The 23,488-nt window shown below is 38.6% G+C and overlaps 1 protein-coding gene across 1 annotated transcript; it reads right to left on the reverse strand.

Moving 5' to 3' along the window:
- Positions 1-438: 438 nt before the first annotated feature.
- LOC121427188 (deleted in malignant brain tumors 1 protein-like) lies at positions 439-22,581 on the reverse strand. The gene is made up of 8 exons (XM_041623458.1): positions 22,537-22,581; positions 22,021-22,356; positions 16,835-17,164; positions 15,621-15,944; positions 7,185-7,523; positions 3,645-3,965; positions 1,666-2,025; positions 439-1,316 (listed from the first exon to the last, which is right to left on the reverse strand). Exons 1-8 carry the CDS (start codon positions 22,562-22,564, stop codon positions 1,111-1,113), a joined length of 2,244 nt encoding a protein of 747 aa, XP_041479392.1. The 5' UTR covers positions 22,565-22,581; the 3' UTR covers positions 439-1,110.
- Positions 22,582-23,488: the final 907 nt, after the last annotated feature.

The raw sequence follows: 23,488 nt of genomic DNA on the forward strand, positions 1-23,488 counted from the left end.
ACTAAAAAAATCATTCATCGGTTTTCAGATAACTATAGTACTAAATATCTATGATTTTAATATCTATTATAGTTAATATTACTATTGATCATTAAAAAAATCCATAATAATGCAGCCACTGGCTACATCCACAAGCACTAATTTCGTTCGGAATCAACTGATAGTTGAGACAGATAGTGAGACAGAAAAACAGTCATCTCTAAAAAGAAAAGCAATTATTGCAGTCGTTTACTTAAAGCGGAACCACACAGAATTGTTTTGGCCATATACAATACACACAATCCCATAAAAATGACCAAAGTAATTGTTTTACGATCCAGTGATTGCTCACAAAAATATAAATAAGCTTTTTGTTAAAGCTAAATAATCAAAGTGAATAAGTTAATATGAAAGGAATCATTTAATTTTACTGTAAAGTTACTGAAATGTTATGAGACATTTATTGTACCCATTAGCCATTCCGAAGTTTCGGCAATTGCCTTTCATTACACAATAGCAGTCACTGCTGTGCGAACAGAATTAAAGGCAAACACATTTCAAGTTTCCAATAAAGCAATAACTTTGTTCTTCATGCATACTGCTTCAAACACAAGCTAGCAAAATACTAGACACGCTAGAAAAAAAGAGAACTTCTACTGCTCATTCATTCGACCTATTAACGGAGTAGACTGTGGTCATGGTGTCTCCTGAAGGCCTACGAACATCTTAAGGCTGGACCATGATCCGATTTTTTAAACAAGTAGCATTTTGCTCATTTTCTGAAAATATGAAAAGTATCCTTTTCATTAGGTTCAAATTAACTATAATTATACTCATATAACTATTTGGATGATTGCAAAATCTTTATTTTTGAGTGATGGCAATATTTGTTTCAAATCGTTGTCAATCTTGCTATTGTTATGGCGTCATTACGACTAGATATTCAATTGGCTTTTATTATAAACACGATGGTAGCACAGCCACAAATTTTTTCATAAGTATTCATACGATGATTTAGAACTTTATTTTTCATGTCACAATATTTAAATATTACAACGTTTTATTTCAAAATCGGATCCCAGACCAATCATAAGGTGTGCGAAGTGGCCTTAAAGGACCATGTGATAAGAATTAGAAGGAGGACGTAACTTCAAGTTCTTCGTTGGTTGGACTAGTCTCGCCAAGGGTATTGCCCTGTCGCGTCCCCTCTGCTATTTTCACGGGCTTGGCATTCGTGCAGGTATGACACACGGCGACAAAACTGGCCACTGCAAGGAGGGACAGAGACACGCCGACGAAAGCAATGGTCCCAACGACTCGAGGGTTATTACTTGCGCCTATAGGAACACGAGATAATAGAATGTGTTTATTGGTATTAAACATGCACACAGGTTTATTTTTATTTGAGGAATTAACATGGAAACTGGACCTATTAGAGTGTAGCCAATATGTGCTAAAAAGCCGAATGATCTAAAACCCTTAACTTCTTTTAGTAGAGTTTCACAGTTTAATGGTTTACAATTTGATATTCATCTTATGAGATATAAACATACAACTGAAACTTCAAGCAAAAGTTGATTGGCCTTTTATTCGGAGGGAACACTTTATGTTCACAGTTTTTTTTTACCATGGGAATTCGAGGGTTCACTAGTAAATCAATCCGAACAAAAAAGTAAGATTACTTACGGGTCTGGCACCTGATGCCTACAACTTCTCTGCTCGTGCAGGAACCGCTGGACCAGCTGTAAAGAATACAGCTGTTCAGGTCGGACTCAGTCCCGTCACAATAAATGCGTCTCAACCATACCGGACCTGAACCACTGCCGTAGAAAGCACTGCCAATGACTTCGGGTTCCTGATCGGAGAATCCCAATTGCCTGCAGACGACCTCGGCCATTCTTTCTTGGACGTAAAATTCATTATTTCCGCACACTGTTCCCCATCGCCCGTGTGTGTAGACTTCTAGCCGGCCTTCGTTTTCCGCCGACGACCCATTCAATCGAATTTCGTCCAATGTGAAGACCAACGGCTGTTCAGTTGCTGGCGCTTCATCGTCACGGTTAGTCACAGAGGAGAAACGTTAAAGTGTAGGCACATCAGTTTTAATGACTACATTTATTACGAGTACTGACATAATGACTGTTGTATATTAACAATTAATTGGACATAGGCAAATATTAGTTAAAAATGCAAACGAATATCAAAATAAACAAGAAAACAAATACTAATATTAATTTGAAAATGTGCATAAACAATACTTTACAAACTTAAGTCGATTAAATTTAAGTCGGTTAAGTAACTTATCCAAACTTTTGAGTCTTTCTATATACGGCGTTGTGATATTTCTTGTAGTATACATTATTAGGCCTAAAAAGTTTGTAGTGACTGGTACAGATAGCATCATGTGACCAAACATATTCCAGCTATGATGTTTCATTGGTCAACGAGGACAAGTTCAACGAAATAAAAGTATGCTATAAAAGTATTTGTATACAGGCGTTTAAATGGATTGGCGGTATATCAAAATAAATCTATTCTGTCCTCTGGGCTTCGCCCAAATTACAATATTAATTGCCAGTCCAACTTCGGACGAATATCTCTGTAGGCTAGTTCCCAAAGCCTGAATTCTAAATTTCCCAAAGCGTCATTGTTTTTTTAAAATGGTCAGTCTTTCTACGATGATTCTTTCATTTCTTATTTTAAACTGCATGCGCCCAAGATCTATGTTTTTGTAATTTCTTTATGAATTCTTGAATTTTATTAGGAGAATGAAACTACAAGAACTAGTTCTGTATAACAGAAAAACCAAATGAGATCAATCAACTGACCTGAAAATAGGAAAAAGAAACCTGTTTAGGATTGTTTGTAGTAACTCATGTGGCGGATACATATCTCACTACATAGATAATGCGAGTGCCGAGAGCAAGCTGAAATCTCTTTATATTCTGACCTGAAAGTTTGATATATTCTAAGCATTTTTGGTACCAATGATTAAGATGGGTATCAAGAACATTGGATGCAAGCGCGAAATGAAAAAAAAATGACGTTTTAATAAAGAACAATATCCAACAAAAGACTATTGCAAATCGAAGCGGGAGTTCTTTTCAGATTTAGAACTGAAAACGGGGCATTCTATTCACCTATTTAATCATGAAAAGTACGGGTTTTTGCTACAGAAATGATACGAGAGCGAAGTGCAAGCTGAAAATGTTTATATTCCAATCTGAAAAGCGGGCATTTTGAGCACGATTTTAAGTAAAGAACGAGTTGTGTATTTTAGTCTCGCTACGGATTTTTGTGTAACATTTTATTTTTGCACATCCAGAATTATTGGGGTGGGGGCAAAACGACATGTTTGTTCCCCCAATATTTTCATAGGTGGGGCAACCCCCCCCCCCCCCCGATCGACGCCTCTGGAACTGAGTCATATAAGCCATGCCAATGGGTGGATGTCAACAGAATTCGAAATATCACTATTCAAATGCTGATAAGTCATTTATTTTCTAAAATAAAAAAAAATCTATTAAAACTTGCATTGATATGTCATTTTTTCTCAAGCTTTCATTGTTTATTTTTTTCTTTAATATTCCTATCTTCACTCAATATAACTTGTTCCCACCGTTTCATTCTCCTCTAAGATATCAATGTTGGCCTTTTTTACTTACGATTGCATTGCACCCCAGCATCGAATCCTGCAGATTGGAGAACATTACCAAATCCTAAATGATCACAGTCTTCCAGACGATCCTCCGATGATGAGCAGGTGACATAATCCAAGTAAATCGGCCCCGAACCAATGCCAAAAGAATAGCTGACGACTGCATTATTCCCAGTATAACCGAGCTGCCTACAGACCACCCTTGCCTCTGCAACGCTCCAAATTCTAGTTGCGCAAACTCTACCCCAGCGGTCATCATGGAAGATTTCGACTCTGCCTTCGTCGAGGCTTGAACCTCCTACAAGGCGAACAGCTCCTTCCATTGGACCTTGAGAACAATAAAAATAGTTGGCATTTGGATACACAATAACTCTATTAGTGGCCAGGTGGTCGGTCACCCATCGGGCAGTGGCAGGCGTGCCGGAACACTTTCAGGAAATCCCGAAGGGGGCACAATATTTTTGACAGCGTGAGATACCGAAGCGATCGAGCGGGAGAGGCTATGGGACCCCCCCCACGGTAAGGATTTTGTGTAAAATTGGAGTATAAAATGGAGTATAAAAGTTGTGCCTTCCAATAATGCCAATGAAAATGAATAGAGGAAAATACGGGGCTGTGAAAATATCTTAAGATTTTTTTAAATAAATTTCTTGAGAATTAAACAGTCTTGGAGTTCTTTTTGCTCCTTCTGTTTCCTCTCTTCTGATCCAGCCTGGTGTTTCTTCATGCCCATGCAGGGTCGCAGGTCCAGCAAATTACGAACCTTATTGCAAACGAAATTGTTTCAAACCAATGTAATATAGGCCTTTTAAAGACTTTAAGATGACAAACATGACCGTACGCAGTCGGGGGCCGCCGATCGAGAGGGCAAAATTCACAAAATTCATCAAAAGTGTGCACGAAATCCTTCAATTTTATTCTAGAAAATGCAATAGCTCCCCCATCACAAATCCCCTCGCTCTTACGTTTCTTCGAAAACTTAGGTCTTGCAGCCCCACCCACTCCCGGGTTCTTTATTTTTTTATTTTTGCAGATGTCCATGAATAACAAAAGCCGGGATAAACCAGAGAACATAGCTGCCATCTCGATCTGATTAGTAACAGGTAATGGGAAGAAGTTTTGGAATCTAAAATACATAAGTGCTATATATGAGCTGAAATAGTATCAGACAAAACGCCTTCCAATCATGCCAATGAAAATGAATAGAGGAAAATACGGGGCTGTGAAAATATCTTAAGATTTTTTTTATACATGTAGTAGAGCAATACTGTAACGCTTATTTTTTTTCTTTTATATTCTTTACATTTTTATTCATATCTCGGATAATATGAGTCCGGTCAAGAAGACACTTTCACAGATGATTTTATTTTTTACATGTCTAATCATTATCTCTAAGTTGCTTTCGAGTGGGATTCACCATTTTTACAAATCATAAATTATAATCCTCTACAAATGATCATTCTGAGTGTAATATTCTGATAACATGTCTATATTGAGTTGAAATGACCTTGGTATTTTCTTTAGGGCACTGAATTGTTATTATTATTTGTTTGGCGTCACCTGTGCGTGGGAGGCGAAAAGCGAACTGAATCACTATGATCCACAGGTCTCTCCTCCCGATAATGATGGGGGGGGGGGGTGCAGGTGGACCTCGACACCGGGGTTTCCCCCTACTCTTATACGAATAGTGCAGTGGGTTCTTAACGTGCAAAGGTGGTGACTCTCCTCTACACGGGGCCTCCATTTAACGTCCTATCCGAGGGACGGAGTGTTTTCCATTGAAACATAGCCTGCATCTATGAAACATGGGAGAGACGTTTACAAACAACGCACTGACCTCAGTCATCCGCCCAGGGTGGACTCGAACCTACGATCTTTGGTTCGACTTCGACGGGCAGACGCGTTGCCGACTGAGCCAACACCGCTCTCTTGTTATCACTGTATAAACTCAATTTATATTTAGTTGAAAATTAAATAATTGAAACAAGTTTCTCGAGATGTTATGGTGTCTGGGCTTGACAGCTATGACATAGATTCCATTTCTTGCTCGAGTAACTAGTGTTCACGCGCGTTGGTGATATCTGGTCCGGTCTGAGCGTTTCTGGGCGACTGAGCGTTTCTGGGCGACCGCGCGTTTGTTAGACGACACAGCCAGCATCATAGAATTATAAACCTATATCATTGGTGGACCACTATCAATTTGCCATTCGCTTTTAGTCTGAAATGTATTCATTAAAAAATGTTATCACACTGTAATAAGATGGAAAAGGTGCTTATCAAAGCTATGTTTCACAGAGGAACTGTTCGTCAAAAGACTCGAGGCTTACTATGATAATGTATTTGCCCCGTCAGGGGCAAAATTTTTTCATTTTTGACAATGGAAATGACAATTTTCAGGCAGAAAAGTGCCTTCATTTACTTTTGTCCTTAAATAATTTATCATTTTTCATCTTTCAGGGGGCACGTTGAGGGGGGGGGGCAAAATCTCGTTTTGCCCCCCAAAAAAATTTATTTGGGGGGCAAGTGCCCCCCTGCCCCCCCCCCCCGCTTCCGGCGCCCTTGGGCAGTGGGCCTACATCAAGTCAGATTGAAATCACATTTAAATTTCTTAAGCAGTACCTAGGGCGTCTAGTGGGGTATGGAATTCTTTTCTTGGATGTTAAATTATACAGTAGTGGGTAAAATTCCTAAAAAGTTGCGAGTGAGCTAAATAGAACTTTACATTTTTAATATGAAAGTCTAGTTTTGGTTTGGGATAGATTTTGTCATTGTATTCAGAAAAAAATGATACTACATTTTATTCCATTTTATTTCTTACTTTTCAACCTTCTTTATCTGTTTTTTTTTTCTTTGTCGTTGATCTGTTGGTGTCCAGTGCCCAAAACACCCCATCCCAACCCAATCTGAGTTTTTTTTCTGTGCTGGATGGTAACTAATATGGTAGATTCGAATTGTACCAGAACAATTTGGCCTCATACACATGGACCCATATATTTGGGTTTTGCCTATAGCAAAAATAAAGACATATTCATTATTTCATTCCTCATATTGATTTTTTAAAGCATCTGATATTTTTAACAAAGTTAACTTTTAAGTGCACTTGTAATATTCTTTACAAATATATATTCAATACACATTTGAGATATTTTTGGAGTAATTAGATTGGTATCATGATACATAGTTTCTAACATCCATAGACAAATGAGATTTATTAAGCGATAGAAAAGCAAAACACTACTTGGGTATATACATAATTTAAGTCTGGCTGGAACTCTATTGTAGCTGATGGCAAAGGGGTAGGTATGATTAGTGTGATTTATGCTACGGTAGGCATGTGGGATTCCGTTAGCCGTTTTTTAATGTAGTGTATCAAAGGATGGTAATTTTTAAATTGTGCAAGACAAATTATTGGATAGGAGGACATTAGGCTATCTCGCATTTGTGAAGATACTGAAGAAGTCATCAATCGTACTTCCCCTCCCCATTACAAGATCGTAGAGTCTCCTGTATTCACTATAATGAACTAGTGTAGGCCAATTAAACTTACTTATGCACCGAGCCATGGCAACATCACTAGTTGCACAGTAGGTAGCGTTATTGCTGCTGATGCTGCTTCTGCACTCGTCCAGTCTCTCCTCTGTGCCGTTGCAGTTAAGGTCAGTTATGTGTACTGGACCTACACGCTGGTTAGCGATACTGTTGATGACTTCTCCACTGTCATTCTTGTATATTCCAAGCTGTCGACAAACGACCGCGGCGTCAGTATCGGTCCAGCTCAAAGATAAATGACTGCACACAAATCCCCATTGGCTATTGGTGTAGATCTCCACCCGACCTTTGTTTGTGGTGGCTCCACCAGTCAGTCGAACATCGCCTTCCCGGGGAACTTGTAATAAAACAGTAGGACTACAAATTATTTTCTTTTTAAACTTACAAATAAAATGCTGTAAGGCATACAGATATGGGGAAACAAACAAAAATCACGACAACAAGAATGCCAATCTTGGCAGTTGTGAAATGAATCAATATAGAATTGCGAGCGAACCTTTACGGAATCATAATGGGTAGATAACTCAAGAGTGGTGGCATTCTTTTATCAATTACATTTTGTTTTCTTATGATGAAGTACTCTGTTCCCCCTTTTCTGTCATGTCATAAAACTTCATCCTATTTTTCAAATGAAAAATCGATCGCGGAGAGATGGACCCTTTTCATTAATTTATTGAAAGGAATAGGTAGTTGCTTCACGGTGCCGCAAAGGTCGCAAGAAAAGCTATTCAAAATGTACAAGGGAGGATAGTCAGGTCCAGATTTAAAAAAAAATGCTCAGAAAAAGTCCTTGAGGCATTTTGTGTTAATGCTGACTTTTCAACTGTTTTAAGGCAATTGAAGGGTGCTGAATCCATAAATGCTGTTTACCAAACCTGTAACCGACGTCTTCATCTTCAAATCGGCAAAAAAATGGCGGCATTTTGAACGTTTTTTTCCTTATTATATGACTTTAAGCGGTGGTTATATTTCGAAAAATGGATTGTATGCTAGGATTATGATACCAAGGGTTTGTGATAAGTTATAAACAAACCATCATTTATAATTTGGTTCACCGGCCATCTTTAATTTCAAGATGGCTGTTGTCATTGTTTAGAGCACTGGACTGGTGAACCTTTGTTGGATATAATAGTCAAATGTTTGAAGACTACTTCGGTAGTTAGCAAACTTTTTTTAATTGTAAAAATCATATTTAACATAACTGTAACCTTTAATTGACATTTTAATCTGAAAAAGCCTGGTATTTCTATATTTGTGTTTGTAAAAATGAACCCTTCTAGCTAAAACTCATTGTGATAGAACACACTGACATTCAGTTATACTTTGTGAAATTCGGGTGATTCATTAACATGTGCAATCCCATCCTTGTGACTCAATCTTTAAAATAGTAAACCTGACATTACAATCTGTATATTGCTTCAAATTGTTATTTTGAAATATAATATCAGTAATAATTAGAACCATGTTATCATGATTCACGTTGACAGCTAAGCAATTTGATCCTATGCACAACAAAGGTAATAAATATGCAGTAATCTTCATCCAGCTGGGATTAGGTGATAAACCAATGGATACCATGCATAATTATCAGAGAACTTAAACCTCTAATGACTTTCATGTACTGAAACTAAGACAAAGAAATAGATTCATTGCCAGAGAAAATACTTCTATACATGTACAGAATAAATTGTCTCCAGTGTTCATTGTAAGTACACAGGATTTGCTCTATCTACATTACCATTGGGAGGGAAGCCCGACTCTGATTCCTAAAATCAAAGTTACACCTTCCCGTCAAAGATTGATATCCATCTTCTCGTATGTATGATTTATTATCTAGTATATAGAAATATTTCTAAAACCTATACGTTAACAAACCATCACATGAGAACATTAAATTGAACAAAATAGTGAATTAATAAACCTATATGTATACATTAAACACTGTAAATAGGATCTTATCTTGTCCCTAAGAATATTGCTAGTGTATGGTACCAAAGCGATTCATGAATATTGTTAAAATTACCATGTTCACTTGCTACGATTATAAGTTAAATGGTAACTTACATCAATAAACACAATTGTAAAATAATGATTCTGATTTCTTTTTGTTTATTCTCCAGTGCTTTAAATGATAGACGTTTATCTGAGACCATGGAAGCATTAGCCAACTTAAAGAGGTCCACACCAGTGTCCATGGATTTGTGTATAATATGCCAGGAAGAGAGACCAGACAAGTGTTATAATTCTTCTGAGAAAGGACTGAGCAAATTGTTGGTAGTCACACTTGAACAAAAAAAAAGTTACGTGATGCTAACAACGATACTGTTGACAGAATTTTGAAGATTCTTAATGACGACTCCAGAAGCAAGACGAGTTGGCACAAGACCTGTTATGCCACGTACACCAGTAAAGATGGACTTAGCAGACTTAAAAGGGTATCCATGAAGACAGGTGATGACGCCCACGGTTCCCGTGACTCTCAATCAGCAGCAATTCTTCCAGAATCACAGTCTTCTCACATGTGGCGACGCAGTAGTATGCAGCCTATCAACTGGGACTTGTGTTTGATCTGCCAAGAGCAGAATGAAAAGCAAAAGTTGATATCTATAACAAGCATACAAAAGAGTCAAGAAATATTGCATGCTGCAAAGTTTGACCGAGATGTCGGTGTTCGTGTGGCTAATGTAGATGATCTAATTGCAGCAGACTTCTAGAATCTCAGAATGCTATGATATAATCGTTCTACGTGACGGCGCACCAGATGAGCGGGTTTCACTTCTCGTCCCTTTGAAGTTTAACCATATACCAATTTCAAAGCTGATAGAAATGGACGAAGAAACAGCGTCTGCACTCACCATTCCAACTTATCAACCTACAGAAAAAGAAGATGACTTCTTGTCTATGTTCCATGTGGCGCTCAGGCTTCGAGGGGACATTCTTTCACATCCAAACTTTACTGGACTCAACATTAGTGAGGAAGAAGCTTCTAAATGTATACCTGATAGTCTATACATGTTTTTTTTTTTCAACCTAATGATAGGGGGTCAGACTATACTGGAGCAAGGTGCAGATGAAAGCAGTGAGGGTGACGATGAGTCCGCTAGACATTTCCGTATACTAAGTATTGCACAAGATATGATTTATACTGTGTCTGGTGACCGAATCCTGAGCCCAAAGCATATTGGATTGGGTAGCACACTTCATCAATCAACACGATCAAAGGAATTGATCAAATTGTTTCACAATGCTGGGTATGTAGCGAGCTATGGGGATGTTCTTCGAATGGATACAGCTTTGGCTAACAACACACTGCAAAATATGGATGAAAGTGGGGTGTTATTCCAACCAATCTAGTTAAAGGACAAGTCCACCCCAACAAAAACTTGATTTGTTTTAAAAAGAGAAAAATTCAACAAGCTTAACACTGAAAATTTCATCAAAATCGGATGTAAAATAAGAAAATTATGGCATTTAAAAGTTTCGCTTATTTTCAACAAAATAGTTATATGAACGAGTCAGTTACATCCAAATGAGAGAGTTGATGACATCACTCACTCACTATTTCTTTTATAATTCATTATTTTTATGAAATATGAAATATTTTGATTTTCTCGTCATTGTCATGTGAAATGAAGTTTTATTCCTCACTGAACACATGGAATTCCATTATATTAACATTTTGTGCTTCAGGCAAGGAGGTCCTAATCGTCAAATTCGTAAAAATTGAAATATTGTATAATTCAAACAATAAAAACAAAAGAAATAGTGAGTGAGTGACATCATCGACTCTCTCATTTGGATGTAACTGGATCGTTAATATAACTATTTTGTTGAAAATAGGCGAAACTTTGAAATGTCATAACTTTCTTATTTTACATCCGATTTTGATGAATTTTTTAGCATTGTTCTTGTCTGATTTTTCTCTATTGATTTCAAATCAACATTTTTCTGAGGTGGACTTGACCTTTAAAGACAGGTTTGTCTTTCACTCTGCTGACAACATAGATATCAATGAAGGTACTTTGGATGACAAGATCACTCTCCACGCCACTCAGCTTGCTGCCTGGCAGAGAGGACCAACATCAAGTAATCGGTTAGATAACCTCAATCTGTCTAGTTGTGAGACATTGAAAGTTCCTGCTGCCATGAATGATATTATACCTGTACCAACAGACTCTATGAAAACCTGCACACCTCCTCACAGCAAGAATACTAAACAGGAGTCATTTAGTGGATCCAATGAAGAATCAAACTCAGTACGGCGTGCTCGAGCTACAGACGATGCATTTATAATGAACAGGCAGTCATAAGAAACAAAACTTTCATGGACAGAGTTCGATCAGAAGCACAGTACTGTACATCCTAAAATGACATCTGTAGGATATCTTCCGATCATTCGAGCCCCCGCCCATGACATAGATACCTTGAACACTGTCATACAAAGAGTAATGCACGTCACAAAGGCTTTGAATCAGAAATACGTGGTACTCACAGTAGATGAAACCTTGTTTCCAAAGCTGATGGAATTTAAGTGGTCAGTACCAGAATATAACAGTATCCTTCGGGTCATTGGCCAGCACATGCAAGACTCTGGTTTGACTGATCTGTGGATTGAGAAAGGCATATCGGGATCCAATGTATCACAGGATGTCATGGGAGGAAAGGCATATGCACGAGCACTAAGTGTCCACACACTTACATATCAAGCTCTGTGGCAGCTACTTCTTCCTCGATTCTATGGATTCTTAGAAGATCATCATCAAGAGTTGAAGGAAACAGTACAGAGAGACGTGTAAGTCGCCAACTTTGAATACACGGAAGCACTGCAAATTCTCTCTTCCGATCAGTTTCACCAACAGATTCAACAATTCGACAGGAACTAGAGGAAAGTGACCCAACCACGCAGTTCTGGATTCTGTACATGGATATGGAAAGCATTCTCTTAATGTTCATTACAGTTCAACGTGATGGTCTGTGGGACTTACACATTTCTTCCTTCAGTAGGATGCTCCCTTTCTTCTTCAGGTATGATCATACTATGCCAGATGGGGTACTGTATACTTTGCTGAAATGCATCGACTCCCTTCGGAACGAAAGTTCAATCAGGTAGACCCCGATCACAGCCATGAATGGCTGAATGGTACTGGGAAGAATAGTGGTGGCATTGTTGGAATAACTGGAACAGTCACGGCATTGAGTAGATGCGCTCTTTCATTCATCCTCAGAAGTTGCATATCAGCAAAGACTCGCCAGATACTGATGACTGATTCATGGAACGACTATGTTCCCAATGAGTTTATGCCATTACGCAAATCCCGTGACAATCTTTAAGAAGACAAAATAGTCTCTGCTTTCAAATGATCCAATCTCTTCAACAAGGAAGTGGTTCCCCCTGAGCTACAGAATATCGCAACAAAGGATCTGGCATCAGCAAGCATCAGTCATTCCTTGCTAAATGCAGAGAAGCTTGGCACAGAGCAGTTGGAAACAATTGTTGAGCATCGTCTAATTCTACCACCCGAAAGTGAGAAGTATTCTGCCTTCAATGCTCCTCTACACAGGAACAAAGCTCCAACATTTTCATCGCTGTATGACATCCCTTCAAAGAAATCCACCACAAAGCAGACGACTATCAAGGCTGACAGGAATATTCTACAGCGGATTGTGACAGCATATAAATCAGGACGACAGGTGAACTTGGAGAGGATTTTAGCACATGAACTAATGCCTGTGCCTATTTCACTTGCTGCAACCAATGGAAGTCTCCACACGGGTAATAAATCCATCCTGACCGATGTGTTAACAGAAGATGTTACGATGCCATCTGAGATAAATATGTGTGGAACAACCAGCTTGTTGATCGATGGTCAAGCACTTGTGATGGCCCTAGGAAAGCCTTAGGTGTAACAACTTTCGGAGAATATGCAGATGTGTTCACAAAGAGCGTTTTTTGACATTGGTGCACCATTTGACAGGATTGATGTAACATTTGACACATATCAGGTGGAATCAATCAAGTCAGGCACCAGAACAGAGCGCACACAGGGGACCAGGCCCGTACGAAGAGTCATAGAAAGTAGGTCGAATCCTGTACCAGACAAGTGGCCAAGCTTTTTTGTCTCTGGCTGAGAACAAAGCAAATCTGGCGGCCTTCCTTTCAAAGGAACTCATGCCAAACGCGTCAGCTATCTCACCAAAAACACTTGTAGTAGCTGGAGGATTTACTGAAGTAACAGACGTCTAGTGCAATGATACAGAGATGGATACGTCACTACTTCAAGCAAATCATGAGGAAGCGGACACTCGTCTAGTCCTCCATGCTATTCACTCCAGTGCCCAGACTGTGGTTGTTGCAGCTCGTGATACTGACGTGCTTGTGCTACTGATTGCACACTTTGGCAAGATGACATGTAAAGAACTTTTGATGAAGGCTGGAACATCGAAGAAGCCGAAATGCACTCCTGTCCACACTATTCATCAGGGACTATCATCTTGTCAGGTTGACTCCTTGCTTCCATTTCACGCCATTACCTGCTGTGACAGTGTATCCCACATTGCAGGTCACAGTAAGAAGACCGCGTGGAAAGTATTCCAGAAAAATTCCCAGCTCTTGGCTAAGCTTGGAACAAGAGATGCCACTGACGAAGTATTTAGAGATGCAGAGAAGTTCATCTGCCACTTATACAAATTGCCCGACAATGTGCATACCTGTAACAAGGCCCGTGTCATGCTCTTCTTCAAAGGAATATAGAATTTAAATAATCAATGTCACACAACATATTGTCATACTGATGATACCCTTCATGATATTATTTAGGATCATAGATCTCATTATTTTATATTCTCCCTTTTTTTTATTACAATAGGTACTGATATGGAGGCAAGCAAGTATCCCCAAACCAACTCTCTCACAAGTAACAAAGTCTGGCTGGAACATTGTTGATGGCCACCTTGTGCCCAAATTGATGGCACATCCACCTATTCCAGAGACTTGTCGAGAAGTTATCACATGCAATTGTTCTACAGCGTGTCAAAGTCAGAAATGTGGCTGCAGAAGAGGAAAACTCACTGATGGATGATCGTGTGCCTTTGGGGAAACAGAATGCAGGAACAAAGTGGATGTGTAATGAGAATAAGTTAGTGCCAATCATGACAAAGTCATGTTTAAGTCATGATTATGTAACCTTCGCCTACATGCTGTCAGATAACACACTGGGATAAGAAAACCCACCATAACTATGGTTTAGAATAATAATTTACTCATTCTTAGTTAATATTCGATGCACAGTAATTACATCATTCCATATAGAAACCTATGCTGTTGTAATATAGGGACAATCCTTTACTTTTAATTCTAGAATTAAAGGTATTTGACAAACCAAACCATACATGCCTTATATTTCTTTACTAAGTTTATCCATGATATCATAATCACATACCAATACCCAATTTTGAACGTTCTGATTGATTTTAGAGACAATCTATGGGGCAGAAAAGGTACAAAACGGCGGCCATTTTGTTTTTGTAAATTTGAGGATTTTAACGGCAAATCTGAGGTTGGCAAACAGCATTTTTGAACTCAGCACATTCGAATTCAGCTAAAACACTTCTTAAATGAGCATTAACAAGATTTCCCTAAGGCAGTCAACTTTTCTTAACTCTGGACCTGACTAGGAGAAAATATCTCATTTCTTTGAGTATTCAGTATCAGAGGTGTAGACAGGCACCATTTGAAATAGCCCTTGCTATTTAGAGCAAAGGCCTATAGCATCTATTGACAATCTTGTAACACACTTGCGACCCCCATTATCTGGGGCCTTACTGAAATAATATTTCTTTATTTCTAGCTCATATAGGAGGTTGAAATTCTTTTTATATTGCTTAGGTGATTAGTTCAGCAGAATAAGTAGTGAGATGGTCTCGAGTACAACAAGTTTTATGACTTTATGCTTCTTAGTGGTAGTTGGGGATGAATATGCTTCGATTGCCATAGTCTACCTCCGGTGAAAGATAAATGGTAAGCTATTGTAAAATGAATGAAACCAAACCATTTCCCCCTTTAAATAGAGGGCCTATTGTCCACCGATTCCAGCAAATCGTTGATCTTACGTTAATCGATCTGCTTTCAAGATAGATGCTGCACCCATGAATGGCTTATCGACAGACAATTATTCTATCAATTTCAATGTTCCATAAATTTTTCAGAGAAAGCAACCCCAGACAGAATTGTAAAATAAAAATTAGAAAATATTTGTTTGAATTACAATCAACACGAAGCGGCTTTTTCCAGGACTACGAATTATAATTGAGCGATGTGACAATTAAAATATATATTTTAATGGAACATTACTTGGATTATTGGAGAATTGAAACTAGGGTCGTACATGCAGCAAACCCTTCTCCGATCATGCCGATTGGCGAAGATCTCACCTACCAGAGCACACAACTCCCGCGTCTTCGTAGTGAAAACAGTCGTGGACACCCCAGCCATTGCGGCTGCAGTCTTCCACCCGATCTTCAATTCCACTGCATTCGACGTCATCAAGATATATTGTGCCAGAACCCTGACCAAATGAAGCTGTCGTTGTAGCCGCTGCACCGTCTGTTCTATAACCCAACTGCCTGCAAACTACCTGAGCGTCTACATCGCCCCATCTGTCATCACATACAGTCCCCCATCCGCCACCGTAGAATATTTCAACCCGACCCTCGTTTGGACCAACACCGTTCACAAGTCGGACATCTCCATCTTGAAGATCTTGAAAGAAAGATATTAGACAAACAGAGGTCAACTAAGTCGCAGTTCTAGCTGTCGCGAAGTTCGTGCGAGTGCAGAGCGGAAACAATGTTTATCTCTGTTTATAGAAAATCTCTGTTTATAGAAAATCTGTTTATAGAAAAATGCAGTTTGTCCACTATCACTCTCGGAATCAATTTAATTCATAAATTTGATTTAAACTTCCATTGACGGGTGGATACCATGCGTGACCATGGGGTAGTCTAAAAGCACCCTATAGAAGTATTTTCCATGTTCAGGATATGGAACTCTACCTTTAAAGGTATTGGAAAAAACGGTGCCCTTGAGAAGTATTCCCCGAATTAATCCCCTAAACAAGTACAACGATATCTTAACTGACATGCCACGGACGTCGGACTTTACTGTTTATTGAGTACCACCCCACACACTTCACAATTGGACCCTAAACATGCACTTAGTCGGTGGTATTGGTGCAAAGAGTACATCCTTAATGAGGTATTTTAGTCTTTTAATTACAAATTGAACCGTAAATACGTATTTTTCTTAGCGAAATATACCTTTTCTCATTTTTTGGGTGTTTTTCTCACCCTATTACGTTATTACATGTATTAACTGACAGGACAAAAGAGGTGGCAAAGATGTAAATGCTGGTTTGGGGAAAATATTAGACATAATCATAGTGAAAGTCAGCAACTTGTGCCCATGCTTAACGTACACAGGGTAATGAAAAATATTCCAATGATTTTGGTTTTCTTTTTAACAACTTACACATGTACCGCCGTGCCTACCGCCCAGCTGCGGTTTTTGTTCCAGTTTCATACTGAAGCTATGTTGTTACCGTGACGTATAATATGATTTAAGAATTCAGTAAAATCAGAGGGTCGACTTACCTAATGGGCAATAGACGGCAGCATAGCCATCATCCCCACAACTGCCCAATTCAAATACTTTGTTGCTGATGCATTCATCAATGTGGTATTCCTGTCCTTGACAGGAGACATTGTTGATGTGCATACGGCCTGGATCCGACGTGTATCGAGCACCACTGACTACGAATCCTGTAAGGGGTTTAAACCCCAACTGCTGGCAAACAACCCAAGCTTCAGTGGCCCCCCAGTTCGAGGCGCAGACGGACCCCCATCTTCCTCTGTAGAATGTCTCGACGCGACCCTCAATTGCAAGTGTACCACCTTGTAATCGGATATCTCCATCTGAAGGTACTATTTGAATAGATACAACGGATGAAACAAACGTGGATTGGTCAAAAGGAACGTACCACCATTCGTCTTTCGTGGTGTACACAGCTTGGTAGCAAACATGGAAAACATACAATTTTAAATTCAGCGACTCTGAAGGAACGTATCTTTAATAATGATAACATTATTGTAGCCAAAAGGGGATCTGCGTAAGTAGTATACCTACGCTAAACCTTTAACGTCTTTTACAATAAAAAAGGCCCGCCTAACAATGACAGTTGACCCGTCTTCAAGCAGGGACAGTATATAGTAGTCCGGAGCAGAATCTCATAGGGGCCATGTTTAAGGACTTCGTAAAACCCACACCAAAGAAAAAGTTTGACACAATAGGGTTGTAGTATGGACACTTTAGATTACTGCTTGGTAGGTAGTAGTCTCAAATTGTGGTATCACCTTTTTTCTACAGTCGAATTTAAAGAGCGAAGCAAAATAGGAAAAAATTGAAAAAATAAAATCAATAACCTTTAAGGGTAAGATGAAATGTAAGTTGCCATATATCCACTTGCATATGCCAAAAATAGGTCATTCATGTATCAGAATGTTGCTAGGTGATAGCTCTTAACATTGCAGTAACATTTAAAAGTTAAATTGAGATACCGAACCTTCGGAATAGGAATACAAATATCCACTTCCATCTCAAGTAGAGATATGAGAAAACTGATACGATAAAGTGGTTTTGTGTTGTTAATCATGAGGCGCTCAAAATAACTACGGTGGGACTAAATATTCGTTATTCATAACAAAATGAAGATTTTGGCAATACAAACATTTCAGATATGTTTTAACTACCATATATGGGCTACTTTTCATAATATTGTAGTGCCGTTAGCTTGAGAACCAACGCTGCATGAATCAATCAGTATTTCTTGTTCACTGGGGATATAATCTGATCCCAACCATATTCCATTTTATTTCTTCAAACCCATTCTTTAACTGCCAATTCTTTTATAGGGTTTACTGGCTGAAAGGCTTCCCGGGGGGGGGGGGGGGGACTGCCAAAGGCACCCTATCCTCCTTCCGAAGTTTGTCTATTTCTTGGAAAATTTGCAATTTTGAAGTCCCTATTGAGGCGGATAGCATTTTTGTGAAACCATTTTAAGACAAAGGGGTTCACCTTTTATCTATCTGTTAGAAATAAAGAGGTGCTGGCAACCTTCTCGCTCAGGGAGCTGCCGGAATTACACCCCTTTTCCATATTTTGCCTATTTATGAGAAAATCTGCCATTTTGGAGCCCCTATTGAGGTAGAAAGCTGTTTCCGCTGTAAAGCAAGCAACTTAAATCGTCTAAAAATACTTGTAGACAAAGAAAAATTCTTTTTCTATCAGCTTCATACAAAGACGTGCTAGGAAATCGAAGCCTATCCCCCTTAGGAACTTGAGGGGCCTGCCGAAGTATCCCCCCCTTCGTATTTTGCATATTTATTGGAAAATCTGCAAATTTGGAGCCCCTAATGAGGCAAAAAAATTGTTTCCGCTGTAAGGCAAGAGACATAAATCGTCTTAAACTTCTTGGAGGCAAAAGAGTATTTCTTTCTCCATCAGCTACATATAACGAAGTGTAAGGAAATCGAAGCCTATCCCCTAAGGGGCCTGCCAAAGTTACCCATCCCTTTTTCGTTTTTTGCCATTTTGGAACCCACATTGAGACAAAAAGCTGTTGCCATTTTGCTCCAATGGGGATGCCAAAAGACGACATGTTAAGTACGAAAAAGGGTGAGGTAACTTCAACAGATTCCTGTTAAAATAGGCTTCAGTACAGAGGCGTCGATCCTGGGGGGGGCAGGGGGGGCGATCGCCCCACCAATGAAAATATTGGGGGGGCAAACATATCATTTTGCCCCCCCAATAATTCTGGATATGGCAAAAAAAACAAGAATGTAATGTTCAGCAAGCGAGAATGAGATACACAACTCGTTCTTTATTTAAAATCGTGCTCAAAATGGCCGTTTTTCTGATTGAAATATAAAAATTTTCAGCTCGCGCTTCGCGCTCGCATCATTTCTGTAGCAAAACCCCATAATTTTCATGATTAAATAGGTGAATGCAAATGTCCCGTTTTCACTTTAAAGTCTCAAAAGAACTCCTGCTTCGAGTTGCATTCATCTCTTCTTGGATATGTATCTTGTTCTTTATCAAAAACGTCCATTAAATTGTTATTTTTTCAGATCGAAAAATAAAAATTTTCAGCTCGCGCTTCGCGCTCGCATCTATTCTTCTTTAGATACAAATCTTAATCATTGGTACCAAAAATGCTTAGAATATCAAGCTTTCAGGTCAGAATATAAAGATTTTTTAGCTCACTCTCGGCACTCGTACTATCTGTGTAGTGAGATATGTATCCTCCTCATGAGTTACTACAAACAGTTCTAAACAGGCACGCTTTTCCTGTCAGTATACTAAGAAAAAATCAGCTCGCGCTTCGCGCTCGCATTAATTTGTTGGTGAGATACGTGTCTGTGTCTCATGAGTCATATATATATATATATATATATATATATATATATATATATATATATATATATATATATATATGTGTGTGTGTGTGAGGGTGTGTGTGTATGTATATGTATGTGTGTGTGTGTGTGTATGTATGTGTGGGTGTCTTGTACGATCCAGCGCCTTTGGAACGTTAATGATTTTGCCCCCCCAATCTGAAAAATGGATCGACGCCCCTGCTTCAGTATGCCAGGATAATGTTTTGAGCAAATATCTCCTCTTTAATTTGCAAGAGATCAATAAAAATTAAAAGCTGCTTTACTAAAATATGCGTTAAATCTATACTCCTACTTTGCATCATAATTAAGTTCATAACCGTTCGTATTCTACTTGCTTGCTCGCCTCTCTAAGCTCTTTTCTTCTCCTCTCTTCTCTTCCTTTCCCTTCTCTTAGCCCTCTGTTTTAAATTGTTGTTTACTCATTGTGTTAGAGGTATCCCGATTTCCGACAAAGGAACCTGCTTTCTGGGTTCTTCCATGTACAATTATCATACTGTATTTTACATTCATTGTTTTCTCTACTATATTAATGACATTATTGATGTGTATATTACATTAAATGAAAATTGATTAAATGTCAATTGGAATAAAATAGATGTTTAATTGAATTGAAATGAAGTTAAATGATACGACAAAAACAATCGACATTCCTATGATTACTTTTTTAATTTCAAATGAATGGGAATATTGAGTAAAGTAACATTCATCTGATAATTGAACTTGATCATCAGAATTTGCAATGTAAACTTCGTTTGAAAATTATCACGAAATAGAGATTTTCACTTCGAAATGTTTTTTTGTGTATCACTGGACCTATCATCCAGTTTTATTTTGATACTATTTAGGTGGGGGAGATCATCAAACTTTGGGAGGGGGGTGCTGATATAAACAAAGTCTCTGACTGGGAAAACGACTTAAAAATATTACTTTTTATGATGTTCAGTAATGAATACTGCTGTAAAAATGGGACGCTTAGAGCCGTTGACCCCTAAACAATTTCATGATTAAAAAAAATGAAGTTAGAAGAAAGAGAAAGAAAGAAAAATGAGGAAATATATTTCTGGATAACATGTCATAATCTGTTTAAAAAACATATTAGTGTATTAAAACGGATTTTTTGGCTCAATCGCTCTGGTCGCGCACAGTTCCTTAGACATTTTGCCCCATACTCCATGTCTGGCCCCATCATTTTAATTTTTGAGGGCGGGGTCCTACACCAGTGGTAATGAATTTGGTTTAGATCAGATCGCCAGTAAAAAGTAATTGTAATCCCAAACTAATATGGCTAACGGCATTACAAGATTGTAAATTGAAGACCGCTAGTTAGACCATATCTGAACATGATTTAAAATATATTATTTTTTATGAATAACGCATATTTAATCCAAGTATAATTTTATAGAGCGCCACATATTTGAACCCAAAATCAATATATCGTCTCATTTTTTCATATCTACTTGAGATTGAAAACGACACTGGCCATTGGTCAGTATTAGTGTATTCCTATTTTGAAGGTTCGATATCTCAATTTCACTTTTGAATGTTACTGTAACGTCAGAGCTAGCTGTCACCCAACAACATTTTCATACATGAATGATGTAAAGTAGTCAACAAGTTAATAATCTAACCAACAAGTACTTGCACAACGTTAACAATGTTTCTCTTGTGTTAAAGAGCAAATCCATATTTGTGTTGTTGAGTTCAACCCGCAAGATAGGAGGATTGTAGTGTCGTAGCACGTACACACGTGGCGTTCCACAGTTTGAACGGGATTACTTGAACGAACAGGTCAGAATTAGTTATTATTAAAGTATTGTTGTGAACGTTATGAATGATGCCTTAGGCCTATTAACTAACGTTCACAGCAATACTTTAATCATGACTAACTCTGACATAATCGGTCAGGTAACCCCGTTCAAACTATAGAACGCCACGTGTGTATGTGCTACGACACTACATATGACGGATTTATGACATATACAAACGGAGATATAGCAAGTTCCATTTCACCTTTCCCTTATAAGTTATAGATTTTTTCACGTTTTGCTATTTTACATTGCTATTCAACGGGAGAATAATAATAATAGTAAAAAATTAATACCACAATCTGCTACCTACCAAGCACTGCGGGGTGGGTTGTACAAACTCATTTTTCACAGGTGCTTGCTCCCGGACCACAGCCCCGTCCCCCTCGACATACTCTCTCTATTCAATAATCTCTCCGTTTCTACACCCCCCCCCCTCCATTAATTTTGCGCAGTGTAAACCCACGTCTTCACCTTATGACATTCTTCCCACGCAGCTGGCAGCAACGTTGTACTTACGTCGGCAATTTAGCGATACACCTGAGAAGTAAGAACAGCCTACATCCGACAGGTCACCTTGGCATGATTGTAGTCTGGTCTCTTTCCCTGAACACTCGACATTTTTCAAATGTATAGGAGCAAGCCGATTAACATAACTGCTCCATTCTCCTTTAAATCCACTAAATGGCTTGAATCCCAGCTGGAAGCAAGCGACCCAAACGTTTACGTCATTCCAATCATCAAAATAATCAGTGTCGTCACGACAGACAGTGCCCCATTCGTCATTATGAAAGTATTCTAGGCTACCCGAGGTTCTGTAGATACCGACGAGGCGGATGTCACCTTCGACAGTAGCTTTGAATTAAACAAAATGACAAAGCAAAGGCCATGGTTATGATAGGATTGACAGCGCAAATTATAGCAATGATACTGGTCATTCATCTGAAAAAATTTACATGCCATATACATGCATAATAAAATGATCATTCATTTTCTCCTTCCTCTTAATGTGTGTCTAAGGTTTCAATGAGTTACCAACACGGCGCAGTTGTTGGTAACCCATTGAAACCTGTTGGCCGAATTCTCATGCAGTAAGCTAGTTCGGTGTTTCATTCTGCGCATGATCATTAGGAACAAAGTGACATGGCGATTATTTAATGAGATAAGCTCCAACTTTGATATTTTGATTGTTCATATATTCTTTAGAATGAAATTTGTGTTTTTCATTAGATCCACAAAAAACAACAATTCGCCAATTAGCGACTGGTATTTCACAGTTGGCCAAAATCATTGATGTAACAACATGCTAATGCATTCATAGCAGAAGTGCAGCAAATACCTTCAAAGAGTCTTAATAGACCAGTTCGTAGTTACTTCATTGACAATTTTGGTCAAATGACCTTTCATTTCTTTCATTATGATAGGCAGATTTCAAAGCAAGATATTACGTAAGCTTGCCTTACATAGCAGGATGAAGAAATTGAATAGACCAGGTGACGAGAATAGCACACCAATGTACACTTTATGAAGGTATTTGTTGCATTCCTACTTTGAATGCGTATCATAGCATTTTGTACAATGTACTTGGCAAACTGTGGAATACCAGTCGTTCGTGGATGCATTGTTGTTTTTTGTGGATGTAAAGGAAAACCACAATTCAAAAGAAAATATGAATAAGTAAGACATCAAAGTTGGTGCTTATCTCATTAGATTTTAATCCACCATGTCACTTTAGTACAAATGACCTTCCTCTGATCATGCGCAGAATATTTTGATCATGCGCAGAAAGGAACTACGAACTGGCTTATTGATTGTGTGCTACTTAATACCATGGTCACATGGTATTAATTTGTTCTACGGCGGCCGTACGGCGAGTCGAAAACAGCCGTTTTAACATTTTCGTACCAGCTGAATATAGGTGGTTAGAATAAAAATGGATTAAACGACTGTTTTCTACTCGCCGTACGGCCGCCGTAGAGCAAATGTG

This window comes from Lytechinus variegatus, chromosome 14 (genome assembly GCF_018143015.1).
Source record: "Lytechinus variegatus isolate NC3 chromosome 14, Lvar_3.0, whole genome shotgun sequence".
In the NCBI taxonomy this organism is placed as follows: Eukaryota; Metazoa; Echinodermata; class Echinoidea; order Temnopleuroida; family Toxopneustidae; genus Lytechinus; species Lytechinus variegatus.